The 22,160-nt window shown below is 54.0% G+C and overlaps 8 protein-coding genes across 8 annotated transcripts; 6 read left to right on the top strand and 2 right to left on the bottom strand.

Annotated features, from left to right (window-relative positions):
- Positions 1-858: 858 nt before the first annotated feature.
- A1O7_00351 (uncharacterized protein) lies at positions 859-1,543 on the top strand (the record flags this gene model as incomplete). Its single annotated transcript, XM_007754393.1, has 2 exons — positions 859-941; positions 1,009-1,543. 2 exons carry the CDS (start codon positions 859-861, stop codon positions 1,541-1,543), a joined length of 618 nt encoding a protein of 205 aa, XP_007752583.1.
- A 4,036-nt stretch (positions 1,544-5,579) lies between these two features.
- Positions 5,580-7,080, top strand: A1O7_00352 (uncharacterized protein; the record flags this gene model as incomplete). Its single annotated transcript, XM_007754394.1, has 2 exons — positions 5,580-6,009; positions 6,068-7,080. 2 exons carry the CDS (start codon positions 5,580-5,582, stop codon positions 7,078-7,080), a joined length of 1,443 nt encoding a protein of 480 aa, XP_007752584.1.
- A 30-nt stretch (positions 7,081-7,110) lies between these two features.
- On the top strand, positions 7,111-7,605 carry A1O7_00353 (uncharacterized protein; the record flags this gene model as incomplete). Its single annotated transcript, XM_007754395.1, has 1 exon — positions 7,111-7,605. One exon carries the CDS (start codon positions 7,111-7,113, stop codon positions 7,603-7,605), a length of 495 nt encoding a protein of 164 aa, XP_007752585.1.
- Positions 7,606-8,451: 846 nt separating this feature from the next.
- On the top strand, positions 8,452-9,012 carry A1O7_00354 (uncharacterized protein; the record flags this gene model as incomplete). Its single annotated transcript, XM_007754396.1, has 2 exons — positions 8,452-8,527; positions 8,579-9,012. The coding sequence occupies 2 exons, from the start codon at positions 8,452-8,454 to the stop codon at positions 9,010-9,012; spliced, it is 510 nt and encodes a 169-aa protein (XP_007752586.1).
- Positions 9,013-10,000: 988 nt separating this feature from the next.
- Positions 10,001-12,043, top strand: A1O7_00355 (carboxypeptidase D; the record flags this gene model as incomplete). The annotated part of the gene is made up of 4 exons (XM_007754397.1): positions 10,001-10,673; positions 10,722-10,928; positions 10,985-11,097; positions 11,186-12,043. 4 exons carry the CDS (start codon positions 10,001-10,003, stop codon positions 12,041-12,043), a joined length of 1,851 nt encoding a protein of 616 aa, XP_007752587.1.
- An 882-nt stretch (positions 12,044-12,925) lies between these two features.
- On the bottom strand, positions 12,926-14,065 carry A1O7_00356 (mannan polymerase complexes MNN9 subunit; the record flags this gene model as incomplete). The annotated part of the gene is made up of 1 exon (XM_007754398.1): positions 12,926-14,065. One exon carries the CDS (start codon positions 14,063-14,065, stop codon positions 12,926-12,928), a length of 1,140 nt encoding a protein of 379 aa, XP_007752588.1.
- Positions 14,066-14,870: 805 nt separating this feature from the next.
- A1O7_00357 (uncharacterized protein) lies at positions 14,871-15,308 on the bottom strand (the record flags this gene model as incomplete). Its single annotated transcript, XM_007754399.1, has 1 exon — positions 14,871-15,308. The coding sequence occupies one exon, from the start codon at positions 15,306-15,308 to the stop codon at positions 14,871-14,873; it is 438 nt and encodes a 145-aa protein (XP_007752589.1).
- Positions 15,309-19,245: 3,937 nt separating this feature from the next.
- On the top strand, positions 19,246-21,891 carry A1O7_00358 (uncharacterized protein; the record flags this gene model as incomplete). Its single annotated transcript, XM_007754400.1, has 1 exon — positions 19,246-21,891. The coding sequence occupies one exon, from the start codon at positions 19,246-19,248 to the stop codon at positions 21,889-21,891; it is 2,646 nt and encodes an 881-aa protein (XP_007752590.1).
- Between the last annotated feature and the right edge of the window lie 269 nt (positions 21,892-22,160).

Raw genomic sequence — 22,160 nt, forward strand, 5'->3', positions numbered from 1 at the left:
CTGGGGGGGCTGCGTGGTGGGACACCTGCTAACTAGGGAGACGGGGGCGCCTCGGAGATCTCGAAGCGGCTCCGACTGATGTATAAACTTCTCAATCCCAATCATCCACTCCAGACTGTGTCCTGCTGAGTACTTAGGATGAAATCTCTTTCTGCCTTGGACGTGTTCCTGGCCCTTGATAGCTTATACTGAACAAGGTGCTGAGTTGAAACTGAAGGATGGAGAACATTACGTAGTTCTGTCGTCTAATCGTGCTCGGAAATCGGAGACATGCCCAGAGTTTAGCGAGCAGAGAAATTGGCAGAACGACTCGTGACCGAGATTGGTGGACCAAGCGGCTGCTTCTCTGTCGCCTCGTGCTCGGTTCGTGCAACCTGACTTCGCCATCTCGTCGTCTTCTAGCACCGGGTTCGCCCATGAATAGCATCACCAGTTCGTTGATTCCTTTACTTCCGAGCTTGTCTGCCCATCGCCCCATCGTGATTGCATCCCTACGGCTGTAAGCTCCCGTGCAATAAGCCTGTTGATATATGGCTCCGGCGTTCTTGCTTGGGTCTCCGGCCTCTACGTGTATGATGTTCAAGATGTCGCAAAACTTTCAGCTTTATCTACATCATCGGGAGATGGGTGGTCGAAAGAGACAGTATTTCCCAAGGCTGTCTTATCTGCCCAATTCATAGCCATTGCCAGGGCGTGAAGTCCCAGTACACGTGCCGGTGCGGCAGCAGAGCTACCACCATGATGCTGGCACTGTCACCGCCGTCCAGGTCCTCGTCATCTAATCAAATACGCGTCAGCAATGTCGTTTCCAAATCGCTACCCATCAAGAGTCCTCTTACAGCCACAGCTACCGTCAAGATGTCGAGCCCTTGTGCAGCTCCCTCTACAACAACAGCTCCACTCATTCCAGACAGGATCTTCCCAAACTTGTATCTTTCAGAGTAAGTGGATGTGATTCTATGCGCAAGAAGGCTTCAGCGCAGCGTGGGGCTGATCTTCGTCGGACAGCATCCATACAGCAGCGGCAGTCCTGAGTCCGAATTACTGTGCGCCAGGCTTGGATCGCCCCAAGATTAAATATGTTCTCTCCGTCATTGACAGCCCCGCCAGACAACCGAAAGTTCCCGCTGGACGCGAATCAGAATTTATCCTGAAGCTGGTCAAGCTCCGGGACCTGCCTAATTGCGACTTGCTCAGCATTCTGAAAGAAGCGTGCACATTCATCGGTACCAGCCTGAAGAACAACGACGGCGGAGTCCTCGTACATTGTCAGAAAGGTATCTCACGGTCTCCAGCTGTTGTCATCGCGTTCGTCATGGAGGAGATGAATCTGAACTACGACACCGCCTTCCGCTATGTTCGCAGCAGCCGTTCAAAGGCCCGGCCCAACGCAGGTTTCCAACAACAGCTGATCTTGTGGTCAACACTCTGTTACAACCTCCACGATGAAGACGGCAACGAGAAACCAGAGTATGTCGCTTGGAAGACAGAAAATGAAGAACGGATCAAGAAACTCGGGCCACGTTGGACAGGTTGCGACTGACTCCCACTCTTCACCCAGTCAACAAGGCTAGTCCGCAAGGTGTGCAAGACACCTGCCGACATGCATTGTGTTCTTGTGCTGGGTCAACCCTGTGGTCCCAGCTTCGGACGGTCAGTACACCCGTGGTTGTTGCTCAGTGTTGTCGCTGTCACAGGGTCCCAGGCTGATACTTGCTTGTCACCCTGGTGACTCCCCAAGCGACTCTTCACCTTTCTCATCGCCCTAGCGATCACAAATGAGCATCCACGACTCTGAGCTGATTGGGTAGACCCTCGCATATCTCATCGCCCCAGCGATGACTGATGAGCTATCACATCTTTGAGCTGATTGGTCGGCCTTTCACATATCTCATCGCTCCAGCGATGACTGAGGAGCTTTCACATCTTTGAGCCGATGGAGTGGAATATGGCATCCTCATGGTTCTTCAAGCGCAAGCGCAGGCGCAGGTAGTGGGTGCATTTTTCAAGAGCTGGAAACAATCATGCGGAGGATATGAACGGTGCTGACCAGATTGTTCCAGACCTTAGCAGGACCGAAGCTCTCAATGGCAGATTCAAGATGGTGGTGGTCTTGCTGAAAATCGTTGAGCAAAATACTTCATGCTAACCGAAGTGCTCCATGTCGCAACACACCTTCCTTCTCCTCGCCTCCTCCACGGTGTTGAATCAACACAGCAAGGCAGCCCGTATCCGCCAGATTCTGAAGTTATACTCCATTCTTGGCATGAAATCCCCGCGAAGCAGAGGTCTCCCCAAACCCCTCGAAGCCCTTTTCCCCATCACCCAATCGGCGGCCACACCACAGATAAGCTTATTTGGGAGCCCCATGATCCGTCATGGTTCGTTCTGAGCTCAGTTGCATCTGAGTTGCATTGTTCTTCCCAAGTCGAATGTGTTTTCACATCTTCAATATTTCTCTTTCTCTCCCGTCACCGGGCCGTCATCTACAGGACACAGTTGAAGTGATCGATTGTGTCCTATTTGAGACCCTACAGCCTCGACAGGACGTCAGCATCTCGTTACTTTGCGTTCAGGAACTGAGGTGAACTATTCGTTCTCCCTCTCACTCCTCCGTCAACCTTCCTTCCGCTGGAAGAATTCTTCTCCCTCGTTATTTCCCCGTCAACACTTGTTCTCTTGAACTACTTGAGCCTCCTTCTGTCCGTCAACCTTACTTCGACCCGACGTCTTTTCCTCCTCCGCCAACCTTTTTCGACGCAAGACTATACTTCCCTGCTTGTCGACCTCCTCCGACACAAGACCATTCTCTTTCCATCGTCATCTTCTTTTCGACACAAGACTATTCTTCCTCCTTCGGCAAACTCTTTTCGGCAGAAGACTTTTCTTCCTCCGTCGTCTTCTCTTGTACACAAGACCATTCTTCTTCTTTCGTCAACTTCTTTTCGGCAGAAGACCATTCTTCCCTCGTCGTCTTCTCTTCGACACAAGACCATTCTTCCTCCTTCGTGGACCTCTCTTCGACACAGATTATTCTTTCTCCCTCGTCAACATTTCGTCCATTCAAGATCAATCTTCCTTCTCCGTCAACCTTTCTTCGCCACAAGATCATTCTTCCTCCTTCGTCAGTCCCTCTTCAAGGACTACTCCCTTGAAGTATTCAAACCTTCTTCTCGTCAATATCTCTTGCAGCTAGGACTATTCTTCGTCCTTTCCCATTTCTTGTCAACAGCTGTCCTCTTAGACCACTCGCAGCTGGTTCCTCCACGGCGATCTTTCTGCCACCCAAGATTGTTCTTCCTCCTTCGTCAACTCCTCACCACCAACTACTATCTTGAACTATTTCTACCCTCCCTCCTGGAGCTTCTAAGGGCTTCTTCTCCTATCGTAACCTCCAGCTTTCGTGTCTTTCACGTCGCTCGCACTAAGCAAGCAAGGTATGTCCCATCGACCCACCCAACACAAAAGACAAATATTTCAGCACTGCCCAACCCAGTCTTCGAGCTGGTCTGTCGCCACACGGTGCTTGTTGAAAATGTTACTGACCCTAGCAATCCGAGGCATAGGTTGAATCCTACGAGTGCGGCATTGTCCTTCTCTGCATTTCTTTCTGTGAGTATGACTCCCAAGCACTGTCAGCCGAACGATATGTAGCTTGTCGTTTGTCAATGACAAACGCAAGCGGAGTTTGTTTGCACTGTGGCTGGCCCCTTGACATTTCATCATGTGGCTTCACATATAAGGGGCTCAGCCTTCTCTCTATGTCCCGCACCTGTCACAGTACAACATAACACAACCAATATATACAGACATTACTCACATATTGTATACAGTCTGGTAGCCGCAGAAGCACAGAGACACAGCGGATATTTGACAGCATCAGTTGTTCCCGGAAACCCTGGCAACCTTTTCAGTACCCTCAGGTATTTCCGTGCTTGTCCCCGCAACAATCATACTGGCAAGCTAACCTTCTATCCCAGGTTCTCCCTGTCTCCAGTAAGTTATGGGAACGACGCTGCTGTCCAGCTGTCACATGCGACCAGACTCCTTCCCCCTCCCCTGCACATGCGACCGTTGCCCCTCCCCTGCACATGCGACCAGATTGCCCCCTCCTTTGCACATGCCAACGAAAATACTGTCACTCATAAGAACCTTCTGGCTCACGGACCCTACTGGTGTGAAGTGTACCAGTCCATGACCACGGCAATATCGACGTCATTCAGGGTCGAAGCCCTGATGGCCGACGATAGCCTAGTGATCAGGCGACGCTGTCGGAGTGACACTGTCACTCCGTCGTCGCCTCCGTCATCGTCATCATCTTGATGGCTCTTGGCAAGCATGTGCTTCCTGTCGTCGATTACAAATACCCCCTTCCCTCCTCTCTCATCCGTCCTCTTCCTTCCTCCACAGGCTCCATCCATCCCGTGCCGTCAGACATCTTCCTTGCTTCCATCCTCTCCTTTGGTCACCACCTCTGGTGTACCATGAGCTTACGCCTATACAGTCCATCAAGTATCGATAGAGACTTCTGTCATATACACCGACATCTCCTAGCGGCATTCTGTTTTGACTGGCCTCTAGCACCTACGGCCCAGTCTGACAGTTGAGCTACCTCGCTTTCTTGACGGCTCAGTCACTTTGATTTGCTGGTAAGTCGCTGCTTCGTTCACCACACTTGTCCGTTCGTCAAAGCATTTCTGGTTCGGGTGGTACACTGGGTGCACTACATACAAAGCACCACCCCCGTGCTCTCAGCTCCACTTCTGCAGCGCCAAGGTTCGAAACTCAACAAGTTGAACCGCCTACTTTGACTATTGATGTCTTACCTTAAACTTCAGAACGCAGAAGTGTCGACAGCTAGCGGATTCGATATACTCTCTGTGGTGGACGATCTATATCGAGTAAACTCGGTTCGACAATGGCAGATGTACAGTATCTCCTGCTTTCATTCGCCAGCATATGCTATCTGGATCTGGTCGTTAGCTTTCCTGTTCAGGCAAGCGGGTCGACGCCGTGCCTCCTGCATTCACTCACCAGCGTATACTGTCTGGATCTGGTCGTTAGCTTCCCTGTTCAGGCAAGCGGGGCAACACCGTGCCTTGGCAAGGCTGGGTGTATTATGAATTCGCGATACTATACCCTTAGAGGGTGAATCCGTGCTGAGGCCAATCGACATGTGCAAACAGCGTGGAAGTCGACATGTGCAAACAACGTTGGAAGTCGACATGTACTGTGATATGACCACCGTGGGAAGTCAACTTGTTTGACCACCACGGGAAGTCGACTTGTATGACCACCACAGGAATTCAACAGGTTCAATCGACATGGCACTACATACCTACATCAACCAGGTCAGGCTGCGCATCACTTCGACATACATCGAGCCCTCTTTCATGCGCCCTTTGTGGTGCTTCTAGGAACACACAACATCCCAGCAGTACCCCACTATTATTCTGATATACCCTTGTTTTGTCAAATCTACACTTTGTCTTGCGCTGCCAGTCTGGACGCAAGGGCTGACGAAATGTACACAGTTTCCCATTCGACTTTGTTTCCTGATACGATTTTGAACAGTCAACATGGCCATCTTAACACGTTCACAGTCCGCTACTCAAGACTCCAAGGACGTCAAGGAGATTGACGAAGCATGTGCCGCCATCTCGTCTACCGTCGTCTCTGGTCGCCTTGTGCAGGAATCTTCCAGCTTCACGGCCCTACAGCCGATGCCTTCAGGCGCTGACTCTGATACGCCAGTGTTGGATCAGCCATCCTCGACCACCAGTCCAGACGGCATCAAGCAAGAGTCCTCCAGCTCCGACACCATGCTACAGCGTCAACGCCGCACTCTGAAACTCACTTTACGGGTCACTAAGCTCGCAGCTGTGTCAAATGCGGACGTTGTCCTGAAGGCTGAGGAGCTCGAGAAGACCATGGTCATAACTGAGACACAATCTGTTTCTCAACAAGGTGCAGCAGCTCGCGGTACGAAGCGTGGCGCTCCCAACCAAAGTAAGCTTGCATGCCCCTGTGTCTTGATCTGAGCTGACAACCCGAGATGTTCGTGCAGCGCCGGCAAAGAGAAGCAAGAGGTCCGCTGAAGACGCAGACGAGGATTACGAAGATGCAAACGCTTTGAGAAACTCAGACAACACCGTGCGCGTAATCCGGTCACTGCGCGCTCGCACTGTGCAGGGGACAGTCACTGGAGCAATTGCATCTGCCGGCATAGGTATTGCGCCCCCTCCGCTGATGCACGAAGTGGCTGACCCCGGGTCAGTCAAAGAGAATATCTCGGAAATGGTCAAGAGGAATGCCTGTCCCTCCTTCGTCACCCTGAAAGTCCCAGGTCTCGCCGAGAAGTACAAAACGTGGAGGCTCCGACCCCAGAAACGCCTTAATAAGAAGGGTTTCAGATTTACTCGCAATCAGATGCCCTTCTGGTGTTCTCCGACACCATACGAGCTGCGTGAGGTTGTGAAGATCCTGGAAGCGGAGCGCATGGTGTTGACCAAGACTGCTGCGCAAACCGGAACAGCAGCGAAGCCGTTCCATGCTGCGAAAGGTCTCACCGTCGACAGTCTTGTTCGCGTCATTCTTTCCCAGTCCTTGACGAACGAAAAGGCTTTGGACATGCAACAGTCCCTGATCTACAACTACCCCTATGAGGTTGATGGCGAGGCATATGAGGGTACGAAACCTAATTACCACGAGATTCGGGAGCAGAGTGTGTCCAAGCTTCTCAAAGTCCTGACCGGAGCTGGCCTGCAAGCAGTCAAAGCCCACCCGATCAAGGAATGCCTGGACGTCATCTATGAGAAGAACCTGTCGCTTCTGAAGCCTGGCGAAGTCGTCTACTACGGACAAGAGCCCGGCGCCACAGACTTTGTGCCTGGATTGCTCTCAATGGACTTCGTTTGGGATGCGTACAGACAAGGTGGCAAGCAAGCTGCGTTCAATGAACTCACCGCGCTTAAACAGGTCGGAGTCAAAACAGCAGCCTGCCTCATGAGTTTCAACATGGGCATTCCAGTCTTCGCTGTCGACACGCACGTCGCCGCAATGTCGAAGCTTCTTGGCTAGGTACCAAGTTGGTGTAATAGCGAAGACAAGATGTGCAGCCACCTGAACAGCCTCATTCCCCCAAGCATCGCGACGGATCTGCATCAGGATTTCTGGAGACATCGTCGTGGCTGTGCGCGATGTGGCGGCAGGCACAATAAACACAGCCATGAATATCAGACTGCAAAGTGCTGCTTGGAGCACTTGATCAAGAATCGCAATGTCCTCGAAAAGCCGCGAAAGGGTGCGAAAGCTGTTGACGACAAACCAGTACAGCCAGCAAGACCCAAAAAACTGCTCTCGGATGCGCAGCGTGAGCGTTTATGGCGCAAACACCACGATGCTCAACTCGCCAAAGGGCATATCTGCAGAGAATACGAGATGGACGACGACTTTGACGCAGGCGGCAAGACAGGCCAGCTGAAGCATGCATACTTCAGGGACAACAGAGCGAAGGTCTACGATGAAGATGCTGTGGTTGTGATGGAAGAAGATGACAGCATCTATGAGCAACTGGTGGTCTTTACGAAGAAAATTTTGATCTGATGGCACACATGGACAGCAGCATTTCTGCGATACAGGAGCACATCTACTTTGAGCTCTTGTGATTTTTTCGGCGTTTGGGGGGATTTGACAAAAGCTTTGTTTTTGTACGTTTATCGACATGGCACAAACCGGTGACATTTGTGTCTTATGCACCTACAGCCATCATGAACCATTGCTTGCTGTGCCTTATGCACTTACAGACATCATGAGATGTTGTTTGCCAATCAAGGCCTTATTTCCAACCAAGTCTGCCTACTTTTCACATGATCATCGCGAAACATTTGAGCTCCTGATGAGTATGACGGCCTCGGGTAGCACAAGTGGCTGGGATGACAGATTCTTCAGCGACGTGTTGTTGAACCTCTAGTACGGGACGGAACTTTTGTTGTCCTCTCAGTCATGAGGTTGGTGGTAGGGGCATGACACGTCGCAGGTTGTCACGATTGCATGCTAACACCTCAGTCTGCCTTGAGCGCCGGACTGCAAGCCTGTTACAGAAGTCACATCAAGCTTCCACCCTGATATATCGTAAGGAGGCCGCTGCTATGCGTAAGCATGGTGGTAGATGCAGGAAGGAGAAGAGGTCGCACGTGCCGCAAAGGAGCAATCTCAATGATCACGGTTGTTTCGATGACGTCTACACGTCTACACGTTCAGCCCTCCCCGCCCGTGATAGACGACGAAGCCTCGGACACTTGGAAGTAAAGGAAGACGCTGGGCATTGTGGTTGTCTGTCGACAGTAGTTGCTGTCTATCGGATCTAAGTGCTGGCCCAAACAAGTCATCAGAAGCTACGAGTACCATTGATTAAGTTATTACTCCACAGATCATACTCGTACCAGCGCAATGTCTTCCTTCGACCACTACGCCCTACTCAAGAACCTCTTCGTCCTCGGCACGACCACTTCTGCCGTCGGTGCTGGTTTGTCTACTAGTAGCCTGTGTCACCTTCACTGCTGATGACGTACCCCAGGTGGCTTGCTCTTCACATCGTACTTGCACATTCCTGCATACGTGAAGAACACGTCGGACGATTCCCTCTTGACGCAATGGCAGACCATGGGCGCCCTGGGCAAAGTCGCTCTACCTCCGCTGGCTCTCATTGCCGCGGGTGCGAATTTTGTCAACTCGTACCTCACTCACGGTCAGCCACAGCAGTACCGATTCATCGCGGCTGGAGCCTTGAGCCTAGCGATCCTTCCATACACTTTCGTGGCGCTGGGTTCCACCAACGGCGAATTGACCGCGAGGGCTGCGAACAAGGAATCTGGCGGGGATCCGGCGGCGAGGGGCCAAGACGTGAGGAGTCTGATCAGTGAATGGGGCAATCGCAGTGCCGTTCGGGGTTTTCTCATGCTCGCAAGCGCGATTTTCAGTTATGATGCCATGTTACATCTGACATTTTAGAAGGCGAGGCCGGATCAGCCTAGGGCTTTTGTGCCCTGATTGCGCTGCTGGAATGTTTTCCTGCTTGGTAGCTTGTGGACTTTCCATCGCGGGTTGTACGCCTTTCAATTCAACGAACCTTTTCATGAGAAAGCTCTGCGCGGAGCTTGAGAAGAGTGTAAACAGAGCTCGGGCCACAGCACCACGAGTCGCCCTCCATCGCGGGGCACGCTCACGACGCTCTATCAAGAAGCGGGAGTGGGCGGCGCGACTAGTCGGCTGGTTGATTTCTTAGCGGAAGTCAGGCCCGTTAGCGGCTCCCTCGTATTCACCTGGATTTCCTCCGGTCGATCCTCACGCCTGGTCCCGGCCAATGAGCGGTGGGCGTAGACTGGCCGAGCACAGTGCATGTCCAGGATGCGGCGTGGTCGTGCGCTGCAGTTCAACCCGGGATGCTACCTTTCTCCACGACGACGGGACGATGGATCTTGGCCTCTGGAGAAGGCCGACAATTCTCTTATCTCTGCAGCCACCATCGAGGCCGTGGAAGCTTGCCAGGGCTTGCAGAAAGCTTGCGACGACCATCGACTTACCCTAAGAGGCAGCTGTTCAGACGACTTGGTTCTTCTGTGGAATCCGGCAATGAACGATCGGCCAGCTCATAGGACACCTTTATTAACGCTGCAGGTCCAGCGTCATCCTCGTCCATCCTCACGTCGTCGTTCGAGAGCTCTTGCCCTCGCTCTCGGCCAATGCCGAGCGCGTGGGGCAGCATCTTCACCTAGCTGTACCTGTCGCAGCTGGGAGCTACCTCGCTAGAGCAACGCGAGGATGCCGTGGATCAAGAGGGAACAAAAAGAAATGCAGATAGCTTGCAAGGTAGGTTATGCATGACAGATCCTGTCGTGCTACAGCTACCACGGGGTACAAGAAGTCCCTCTCTTCCGAGCGCGTGTTCTTCTTGTCTCGCTTTTCTTTGCTGGCATCTGAGACTGGAAGCTTGACCACCATGCTTTTACTGCCCACAGCCGTGCTACTGGCCAGTGCCAGCCAGCTCGCTCTGGCTCAATTCGTGCCCCCTCCCAAGAACCTCACGAGCAAAACAGGCTACGCAGATGTGACCGTCCGCTACAAGTCCGTCCCAGCCGGCATTTGCGAACAAGACCCCGACGTGAAAAGCTATGCAGGCTACGCGGACGTGGCGCCGGGCCAGCATATCTTCTGGTGGTTCTTCGAAAGCCGAAACGTCGACCCCACGGAGGCGCCCTTGACCATCTGGATCAATGGCGGCCCTGGCTCGTCGTCCATGATCGGACTGTTTCAAGAGCTGGGACCCTGCCGAGTCAACGAAGACGGAGACGCCGTAAACAATCCGTACTCATGGTCCAACGTCAGTAATATGATCTTCATCGACCAACCCACGCAAGTCGGGTTCAGCTATTCCAGCCCCGTGCCCGCCTACGAAGACCCGAACTCGGGATACCTCGTCGAGCTACCCGGCAACACTTGCCCCGGTTATGCCAGCGACTGGGCGTGCGGGACGTACTCGTACTGGAACGAGTCCTTGACCGCGAACAGCACGCCCGCCGTGGCGCCGAACATGTGGAAGACGCTCCAAGGCTTCATGGGCGCGTTTCCCCAGTATGCGAGGCAAGAGATCAACTTTGCCACAGAGTCGTATGGTGAGTGTGCGGCCTACGCCGCAGTAACAACAGCACTAATGCTTGGAGTAGGCGGCCACTACGCGCCCATTGTCTCCGAATATTTCATCCAGCAGAACGCACTCAACATCAGCGGCGCGCACAACATCAACCTCCACCACGTCCTGATCGGGAACGGATGGTACGATCCCCTGGTCCAATATCAGGCATATTACAATTTTAGTGTCTTCCCGGGCAACACCTACGACGTCAGCCCATTCAACCAGAGCGTCAAGAGTGAGGCGCCCCCGCCCTGTGGGTAAAAAGACACAAAGCTAACAAGTGGCCAACAGACCAATGGTACAACAACCTCTACGGGCCGGGAAACTGCTACGACCAAACGGTAGACTGCAACACGCGAGGCGTCGACGAGATCTGCTCCGCGGCAGACAACTTCTGTTATCAGGTGAGCAGTGCTTTCTCTCCCTTCATTGCCACACTTTGCCTCCTAGAGGCGTCCTCCAGACGACTGACATGTGTGTGGCCCAAAACAGCAAGTCGAAAACCTCTACGACATCTACCTGTCCCGCGACGAGTACGACGTGCGGTACCTGACCCCGAACCCGTTCCCCCAATCCTACTACATCGACTACCTGAACACCCCGCGCGTGCAGGCCGCGATCGGCGCCTACGTCAACTACTCCGAGTCCAACGCCGCTGTGGGCAACGCGTTCGGCAGCACGGGCGACGACGACCGCGAGATCGGCACCGTGGCGGCCCTGCAGAGGTTACTTGCCCAGAACGTCTCAGTAACGATGTACTTCGGCGACGCGGACTATAATTGCAACTGGCTGGGCGGGGAGGTCGTGGCCTCGCACGTGGCAGCCACGGGCTACGCCTCCGCAGGGTTCACGAATCTCAGGACCACCGATGGCGTCGTGCACGGCCAAGTCCGGCAGGCGGGTAAATTCGCGTTCGTGCGCATCTACGAGTCGGGCCACCTCGTGCCGTTTTTCCAGCCGCTGGCCGCGCTCGAGATGGTCGATCGCGCGATTAACGGGCTGGATGTCGCGACGGGGCGGACGGTGGTCACGCAAGCGTATCGCACGAGTGGTCCTGACGTGACGACGTTCCGCGAGGGTAATCATACCGTGCAGTTCAAGGTCACGCCCATGGGGAGCGTGTATAATACGACGACGAACCTGCCTCAGAGTGGAGGTGGTGGGGACGAAGGTACCGGGGACCCGCCGAAGACTCAGAGGCAGTCAAGGAGGGCGAGGTATAACTTGAAGGAGGCCAGGCGGATGAAGCTTGAGAGGAGGCTGTCCAGGTCAAAGGCCAAGGCCAAGGCCAAGGGCAGGAGGTCCGAGGAGGACGTGAATGTCAACTTTAGTGGGTGGCTGACTTTGTAAAGGGGGGATCTGTGGCTCAAGGACAGTGAACCACTTCATATACGAGATGGAATCTCATGAAACATCACCGGCGGCCCATGATGAGAGAACAAATTTTCTGGTCTTGTTTGGTTTCTGCGTGCTCGTGCTTGGGATTGTTTCCCTCGCTTCCGCCAAAGCCCTTTTGTTTATTGGGGAGAGACCGTCGTGAAGCGACGCGAAGGGACACGAGACGCTAGGCTACCTCATGCCATAGTAACTACTTGCAAGGCCGTGTGGATGGATGCACAGCTCTCGCACCGCCGCTGACTACTGGACATGGACTTGGTAAAACGTGCTTTTCTGCCACCCCAGGCCACTTCATGCCATGTGAAGAAGGGGGCGTTACGGTGGTTGCGCCCTCGTTCATCTTCCCCATCCATTCTTTGCCAGATGCGCCGAAGCTTGCATGCATGCATGCAGAGAGGTGCTATCTGCCGAGATAGCTATTGCCGGATTCACTGAATAGTCCTCCAGTTCGGTGGCGTCCCCGCGTACCCTCCAGAGTGAGAGGTTTCTCCATGGCTTCCCGGAACTGGGGTATCTCTATATCAAGGCGATGTCCTGGTTCGCCATCTTCCATAAAGATGAGTTCCTGCTCTGCTGATACAGGGTTACATCAGCTGCTCAGCGAAGCTTGTGCTGGTGTGTACACGGACTCAGGTAACCGGCTCGGCATACGCATTTGATTCACTGGCTGGGAGTGTGTCGTCTGTTGCTATGGCGAGCCGATCCCTGGCAAAGCCGGCGAATTGCGTCTACTTTGCGTACAGCAAGGCTTTTCCTTCTCTATCGAGTCGTCTAGATGTCCTTATTCGTTGTGATGATACACCTGATAGGTATCAAGTCAGTCAACCAATTCCTTCATACGTTTCGGACCGAAATTGCAACACTCACAAAGTAGTCAGGCAAGCCCCAGACGTCAAATCCAAGGCGCCTTGCCATCTTCGCAAAGCCTTCCGTCTCGATGAGGTGGTAGAACGGAAAAGGAGGGAACATGGCTCCATCCCTGTGAACCTCGGCCTTCACCAAGAGAGCTGTTCCACCGACACCATCGAGGGGCATCAGACGGCGTTCGTCACGATCCTTGCCTGTCTTGGCCAGTTTTGTCATGAGTGTCCTGTATGTAGCCATCTCAGCATATCCCTCCAGGAGGACCTCATCAGGACCCATCTTGCTGGCAAGTTCTTGTGCGACGTCACTGTCTCGCCAGTTGTTGTAGTCGTATGGCCTGATTTCTTCTTGTCCTTCGTCGTCAATGAACCGTTGCATGCAGCTTGGCGCAATGACTGCTTTGTCATGGCTGGCCAGGTCTTCGATGAGGGTCGGGGGAGTCTCGACCACATCCCCGTCGAGCCATAGCACCCACGCGGTGTGTGGGCCGATTGTGGTGAAGAGCAGACTGTTGCGTGCCTGAGCCATAGAGGCCCGCCGGACTTTCTGATTTTCCATCTTGTGCCGCTCTTTTTCGTCTTGCGACGTCAAGGGAGGTTCAAAGTCCTGCCGTAATATGGTTATAGATTGGAAGCGCTTTTCCACCGGGCCAGATTGTGTCTCCTTGATGGCCTCTTGCAAAGCAGCTGTTGCTGCATTTCCCTCCTTGGTCTTTGGTGTGATGAAACCCAAGCTGATGTGCTCGTGGGGATAGCTCAAGGCAAGAAGATTGTCCCAGTATGTAGGATAGAAGCGGGCAAGGGGCGTGAGGATGAGAACCTTCTCGTTCTTTTGGGCAGGCCATGCCGATGAAGTCAGATTGTTCAGCTGGTAGTGAACGACTGGGGGCGGACGGCGGACACCGTGTGCATTCTGTGAGTTGGGCTGCCGACGGAAAGCAGAGGTGGGAGGAGAAAGAGGGTTCTCAGCCGCAGACGTTTGGACTCGTAGGCGGAGTTCGGACTGATCGACGGAGGCATTGTGGATGCTGTAGAGGAAGTAGAGGAAGACAACGCCCAGAAGGATGGCGAGGGAGGTTGTCCGCGTGCCGCTGTTGCGTGTCGACCGCATGTCGAGGGAGGGTATGCGCTCACCGCAGACAGACTTACAGCAACTGTGTCACCTTAACAACGGTACCTGGATGTGAAGGAGCATCGTCAGGAGGGTGGCCTGAAGAGCGCGCTGAGGGTGGAACGACCGCAGATCAATGGTACGAGGCAGTAGCTACAGAGGACGCGCGAAAGGACCAACAAGATCAAGTGAATTACTGAATGTTGCGCCTCTAGCAAGAACTGACACTGGCATTTGGCATTGTGAAACATACAAGACAGAGTCGTATCTCGTATTCCTGTCTGTGGCTGTGGCAGTGGCAGTGGCACAAGGAGAGTCATGTGGCGCAGTGGCGGTGCGTCCTGGCTACACTGTCCTGGCGCACTTTCATTCACAGACAGGTGACGGTGACTGAATCTTTTGTTTCAACAACCTCTTGGTTGGATTTGATCTGTGCTTTCAATGATAGACTATATTTGTGCCAGCCCAGTCCTGACATTGACCTTGCGCTATGCTGAGTATGTAAATTTTAACCCCTGCAGGAAAACCAAGTTGCGCCAGGCAGCTATGTGGCACGGGCAGCTGTTATGCAGTCTCGAGCCGCACGAGTCCAGCCCGCAGGGACGTTGACCGTCTGTTATCAACGAAAGAAAAAAACGAATGCTGTGGGCATCCATAAGCCCTTAGGGCGACATCTGGTCGTCGCTTATAGCTCCGAGTGCTGTGCACACATGACAAAGAGAAATCGTACATTCGCTTTGGGTATCTCACACATAATGGAGAATGGACTCTTCATTGCGCGGGACTCGGGGTGTCGTGAGCCCCATCATTGGTAGACATCGGTCTGCCTACCCTGCTTGCTCTTCTGCGAGTCTTCCTTGTCTGACGAGGCTTCACTACGCGGACTCCTGGTTGGACCCGGGCTTCCTGCTGGCGAGATCTTCCCTACCCCAGCAACTTGGAAGTAGTCATCGCCTTCTTCCAGAGCCAGTGGTGTCACGGGTCCCTTTGGACTGCCGAGAGGATCCAGCCGGGGTGCGCCAGGCTTGATACCCATTGACGAGGCTGCGATTTTCGACGACACGTGTGCTCTTTCGAGGAACTCGCGTTGCTTCTCGCGCATCAGCCTCGGTGACTCCATCTCAAGCGGCTCTGTCACACGATTGAGCGAGATTGCTGGGCTTTGAATGGCCGAAGATGGGGTCGCCGCTTGATCACGATGGATGAAGTTGCCAGGGTGAAACCGGGGGAGTGTCATGTGCATGTTGCGGGCGGCTTGCCGTGTGTGTTGTCCTCCTGCTCGAGCCCGGGTCGGAGGAGGTGAAAGCGGGTGTTGGCTGGAGTGAAGTCGTGGAGACAAGGGCGAGGTGGGCGTGTAACGCCCCGAATATCCATCAGGATTCATCCTTTGAGAGTACCCCATTGAACAAAGGGCTGTGTGGCCAAGTCGAGGGGATGAACGCCGCGGACCCTTGCTTTCTTTGGATCTCTGCGACGTCGACCGGGTTGCCGTTGTTGGTTGCATGCGGCAGCTGCACGTCGGGTCGCTGGGCTGTACGAGCTGTGCTGGTTGTACTTGAGAGTTTTGAAAAAGCCCAGTCCCGGAGCAAGACGGAAGGCCTCTGCAATGCGTGGTGACTTATTCTGTTGAAGAGCTGGGACGATGAATATCACCCCTTGCGTTGCTCAGCACCTTCTCGACACTTGGACGTGAGGTGATCCTTGGGACGAACCGAGGGCGCCACGGATATCAGTGGTCCTCTGATGTACCGGTGTTCGAATATCGGAGAGCAACAGATCAGGGTTCACATGGATGGGACGGAAGAGGGGTTGATGTTTTGAATCCCAGAAACCGCGTGTCGCACAAGGATAAAAGGTGGATGGATCAAGCACTGGAGACAACTCAACAGACGACCGTGACTTGGGATATTTCCGTCAACTCCTTCTGGGCCTTGTCCTTCGCAGAGTATCTGTCGGTCAATGAGGTTCAGACACAAAGCACGAGGTGGACTCGGTGGGATAGTCTTGACCGAGCCTGACCGCCCAAGTATACTGTGATACGAGGTACGTTGGGGGGAGGTTTGAGTTACAATGACCGATAGTTGTGGGCGGCGATCAACAGCTTCCCAGCGCCGTCAGTGGCTAAGAGCAAGAGTTGATCTCGCGAAATGGTGGGTTGAAATGTGACAGAGACTATCAGCAACGAAAGCCGCGAGTAATATGAGTACCAGCGAACAAAGTGGACGGTCTTGGCCCTGCAAACAGTCCACCGCAGACTTTGGCTATCGACTCGTCACTGCACAGGAGTCGAGAAGATCTTCGTGCTTGTGCGAAGTCTAGAACGTTGGATGAGAGAAACGCGAAGGAGCCATGCTTTGAAATGTTTTGTATGCAGGGCAAAGTAGCCAACCGCCCGAGGAACATGGAAAGGTACCTCGGCGCTCATTGGCCAATCTCTGAAAGGTGGGGACAGCGAGCAGAGACCCCGAACGAAGCGATGACGGTAAGCGTGGAATTGGGAACGCCAATGAGCGCCACCCGCCCTGACAGCCAACAAAACACAGGCGATGGAGCCAAATGAACAGGGCTCCGCCGGAGATCAAACGAGGCCCGAGTGAGTCTTTTGATGCTTGCCGACATAGAGGCTGTGGTTGCGATCACAGAGGTGCTGAACACAATATATTGTCTACAGAATATCTGGACACAATGCGGTGGTAGGTACCTAGGTAGTCACCAGTCCCGAACAGCAAACAACGCTGGCAGCCACAACTCGATTCTCACCCACTGATGTCATGCTTCAAGAAGCGATGAACCGATCGTGATGTCGGGCCCGACTAGTTATCGTCACGGGACGCACAAAGCCCAGAGAAAGCGTCTGACAAGCGGCCAATTGAGCTCCCGAGGGATCGTAGCCCGTTTTCCCGCTCGGGCTGTGCAACTTCTGGTCTGAAGCATACGGAGTAGTCTATCTTGCATTTACTTGGGCGGCAACGTGGCCAGCAATCAGGGACCTTGCTAGGAAACCTTAACAGCCTGGATCTCGCCTCAAAATTTCCGACCTACAAGACTGCCTGGGGCCACGCCCGGATCAGGAGTTGACGGCTACTAGGTACCGACCACATCAGAAAAACGAGCGTACTCGCGCAGGTCAACTTGGAAAGTTCTTCCTCCGAGAGGCAAGCAGAACTCAGGCAACGCGACTCTCAGTGCTGACGTTGTGTTGCGATGTCCAGGGCATTCTGCAGGGCAAATGGTGCCATCGTTGCCATTGTTCGCTTACCGTTTCGGGCCTGCTACTTGCGGGGCAGCGTGTCGGCTACGCACTTCGTACTCCGGAATGAACGCACCAAGAGTCCTTATGATGGTATCTGGAATCGGACCACGTCGTTGACTTTTGAGAGTACGTGTAGACCTCCGAAATAATGCGAGTTTGCGGCGCCTCCTTCGAACCGAGTCTGCAGCTGCCCTGCATGTCGCTGTTCGTGGCTCAGACCTGAGACGGCGACGAGCGTGCCGACGAATCTCATTATCCCTTCATACCTCGAAACGTGGTAGCCTTGGTGATGGCCGGTCTGCCACAAATCAGATATAGGTTCGCACATTCCTTACCATCTGCAGGAACCGATCCCTGCCTGTTTGATGTAGTCAGGAGCATACTTGGACGTGCCGACGAGCCGGTGAGCCGCTCAACCGTCCCACGCTACCTTTCTCCTCCGCACTCGGCTGTTTCACCAGACGAACGTTGCATAAAGGTAGTGGTACTACTGTACGCAGTAAGGAGTACACACCTAGGCAAACTTTTTTTCGCAAGTCATCCTGATCTTGTGCTTAAACTGAAACCAACGTAGACCTGTTGACAGAGTAATCATTGGTCCTTTCCCCGACTTATCCGGCTCGCCTCAGCAGGATCCTCGATCTGATTGCCTTCAGAGGCAGGTAACATCCGATATAGACTACAAATGCGGAATACTGGGCGGCTTCCAATAGCTACTCATACTGCATTTGCACAACGCATAGCAGGTTTTCTGAGGACGACCCCTCGTCTGTTCGGACGGGACCCTTGGCGTTTGTCACACAAAACGGTAGTGGGAAGAGATATTTCTGCTGCACAGAAGCTTGTATTCAGATAAGTTAAGGTGTATAAAGAACAAATTCTGGGCGAAGTCGCAGAGGGAGACCACGAGGAAGGCGACCCAGTGCTGTATGGATACAATTTCGTGAAAGGCTCGAGGCGTGTGGAAAAATGCTTGAGGGAACAATGTTGAGGTCTCCGGGCCTGCACATCAGCAGCTTGTTGTGGCACGAGTACTCACTGGTTGCTGTGACACGTTCACGAAGACGGCGTTGTTGAACGCATACCGCTGCTTGGTTGTGCCCTTGAGGAAGGGGCATATCTCAAGCAAGCCTGGGCTGCTGACAGAAAAGTCGCAAGTTGTATCGCGGCTGCGCCATGGCACGCTCGTCATGTCGCCGAGGAAAGGCTGACCATTGTTGCGGCGCGCCTGTCTAGACATCGTCCATCGCTCACATTTCGACTTTCGCACGGTGTGTTGGCCCAGTCGCTCCCTCTTCACAATGGATGCATGCGCCCAAGGATGACCGTTCGGGAACGGCAGTTCGTCCTAGACGAGAGGCTCAGGTCCCGGAGTGGGCTCGCTTCGCTCGAATACCGGTGAGATCGACAGCATCAGCCACAGTTGTGGTATCGTAGACAACCCGGAGAGGTCAAAATAGTCATCGTATAGAGCCCGAGTTGACATTCGCAGGGGGAGGTGTTCGTATTGTGTTATCGTGTTTTGGTGGCGCAGCTTTGCGGATGTCGAGCACGCCGAAGAGGGTTTCCTCTTCCGCCAATCGTCGCAGTCGTGCCCTACAGCAGCCTGGAAGCCACCACATAAGCGAGTCCAACAGCTCGTCGCGCTCCTCCTGCTCCTCATTTCTGGCACCATGATTGCTTGGGGGAAGGGCAGATTGTGCCCGTCTCGAAGTGGCTAGCCAGGGACCCTGCGACCACATTATTCAACTGCTGCTCTGCTTCGTCGGAAGTTCCCTTCGCCTCCCACAGATCCCCCGTATCTCAGCAGTAGAGGTCAAATAACGTCAATATAAGATGGGGGGCTCCCGATGACAATGTGAACCTCTCTTTCCAGCGGTACATCAAGCCCTCCACCAGAACAATGATTACTCCTCCCCAGCCGACCATGACGGCCCCCTTGGACTTAGAGTCCGCAGGTCGTGAATTCGACAAATGGCTCGACTGGAATGGCGCCGCGAACACATCCAGCGAAACTGCCTTCGACAGTAACCTCGCCGCAAGACCAGACAACTTGGTCCGCCTCCCGATATCTCCTTCATCGACCGTGAGCGGTGACGCACTCCTCGCTCACATCAAGACCGACTTCCTCACCGCCCCTCCTTCACACGACCTCCTTACCCCTCGCCATAGCTCAGCTTCCCCAGAATCTCGCTCGAGCGCAGAGATGAGACTTAGTGGGGATACGCTGAGAGACGAATCTACTCCCAGCCAGCGTCCTATGCTCAAGCGGAAGTTATCCCCAACCGATATCCCGACGACAGATTACCGCTCCGAGGCTCCTACTCCGGCGGTAAAGAAGCGACCACACAATATCATTGAGAAGCGATATCGTGCCAATCTCAATGAAAAGATAGCCGAGCTCAGGGACAGCGTGCCCAGTCTACGTCTAGCGCAGAAATCCAAGATACGGGACATAACCGGGGATTCCGACGAAGACGACTTGGATGGCCTTACTCCAAGCAACAAGCTGAACAAGGCTTCCATCTTAACCAAGGCAGTCGAGTATATCCGACACCTCGAGTTCCGTACAAAGCGGCTGGAGGAAGAAAACAACGCACTCAAAGATCGGCTTGAGACACTTGACAAAGTCATCGCTCAGGGAGGCAATGATGCTCAGAGAGCTGCAGCCTTCACGAGTGACGTTGTAATTGAAGAATCATCGTCTTCGTCGACCGCCGAGTCTCCGTCGTCAACGTCGACTACGCCTGCCAAACCCGCTCAAGGGCTCATTCCCCTGCCCGAGAGCTGGAGGCGTCTCCGTCAAACTCAAACTCAAGACCATTATGGGCACATCTATCAGACGCCGGCAGAGCGCTCTAGGTTCAAGGGCAAATGGCCTACTAAAATCATGCTGGGCTCACTGGCCGCTCTGATGGTTATGGATGGCCTCAGTGAGTCAGATATGGGCACAGAATCCCGCGAAAAAGGCCTCTTCGGCATCCCTCTGGAGATACTGGATGGCTGGAGCTTCCTGCGATCGCCGCGGATCTACTTGGCCACATTCAGCCGGTATTGCCAAGCTGGAGGTGTCATTCCGTTGATCAAAGGCTTTATCGCCCTGACCTTCCTTGCATTCCTCATCTTCTCATACCTGTTCAACTCCAAGCCGCCACCAAAATCCGACATTGAGGAATCGGCCACCGGGTCCAGTCAGGCGCCTGTGCCGGCCTCCCCTATCGAAGTCAGGCGGCGCGCCTGGAGCACAAGCATGCAGGAGCTGCAACTACCTCACCACCACTTCTTCCCGGAGTGGTTAGCTATCACTTCCGAGTGGCTCAAGTACAGTTTTGGTTACCTGTTTGGCCCGCGGGCTTATGCTTGGCTCACGGGCCGCACTGCTGACGACACTGTGGCCCGGATCAAAGCATGGGACATTGCTATTGACGCTCAATTGGCCGGTGGTGACGCCGAAGTGAGCCGGAGCAGGCTCCTCCTGACCATCTTTGGGGCTGGAAACCTGCCCAGGACGCCCTTGCGACTGATGCTCAAGTCGCTGCATTGCCGGGTGCTCTTGTGGAACGTGGGCGCACTCGGAACTGGCCTATCCAGTGTCGCTAACCGCCTTGGGAAATTCTTTTCAAACCGGCAATGGAGCCGTGCCAAAACATCGCAGGACAATCTGCCCCTGCATCACGCGGATCGGCTGCCTCGTCATTTGTCAGAAATGCTCGATATGCCTTGCGACGAGGTCTTCCAAGACACAGTCTGCCAGAGAGCGTATAATCTCATGTACGACCGGCCCACCGCCGAAGGCTCTGCCAATCCACTCCTGGACGTTGTGGTCGAAGACCACGCAGTTCGGTCCCCACTGGACGCAGTTGCTGCCTGGAGGTCTTCCCTGTCATTGACCCAGGCCCTGGACCTGTCTCTGCAATCACCCGAGTCTTCCGAGCTCATCCAAGAACACTTGAATACTGCCTTGAGAATAGCACCACCGGGCTCAGCAGCTGAAACGCGGGCGTTGGCTGCAAGCTCCGTACTCCGCAGCACTGGTCGCCGTGCATGTCTTGAGCAGGCTTCGAGAGCGATGGAGATTCTACCCGCTCCAAATACGCAGCTTGAAGCTAAAGTGCGGCCCCCTTTTATCATCGATTCCTCCACACCGATATCAGCCAGGACGGATGTCCTAAACTGTCTGCATTGCGCGGAGACGCTGCAAATTCTGGACCACGAGAATGATCCGAACAAAGCCCGGGCATACTTCGAGGCAAAGACTCTCGAGATCAACAGCACCCAATTGCTAGCCCGAGCAGCGTTGACGCATCTTCTCTGGCGGCTGCCATTGATTAACACACCAGCGCGGGCTGGTAGAGAAGAGGTTGGCATTACACCACACGATCACATATTCGCTGCTGACGTGTCGGTTCTGAGAAGCAGCAAAGGCAAGTCGCCACGCCGGTATAGCACGATCAGCACCGATTCCGGGTACGAGAGCCAGGACGCCTCGGTGTCTGCCTGGGACGTCGACCTAGAAGAATCAAGATGTAGTAATGACCTGGACATGGCGCTAAGGCAAGGATTTCAGGTGTAAATATATAGATGGGCAAAGCCACAGCCGATGTCGCGCAGAGCGCTGAGGGCGAGGAGCTGGGCTATAGGCTCATGACATGCTATTGAATAACATATCATTCTGGTCATGGACAACCAGATACCGGTCCGACGGTGTACTTGATAATCGTCCATGACATCTGCCCTCCTCTCCCAGCTCCGGTCCGGACAATAATCAATGTTCAGAGCCCTCCTTGCCCTGTCATCTACCTACTGTGGTACCTGTCAGTCTCGCCATTCGCCGTAAAATGA

Source organism: Cladophialophora yegresii (genome assembly GCF_000585515.1).
Source record: "Cladophialophora yegresii CBS 114405 chromosome Unknown aczIN-supercont1.1, whole genome shotgun sequence".
Lineage (NCBI taxonomy): Eukaryota > Fungi > Ascomycota > Eurotiomycetes > Chaetothyriales > Herpotrichiellaceae > Cladophialophora > Cladophialophora yegresii.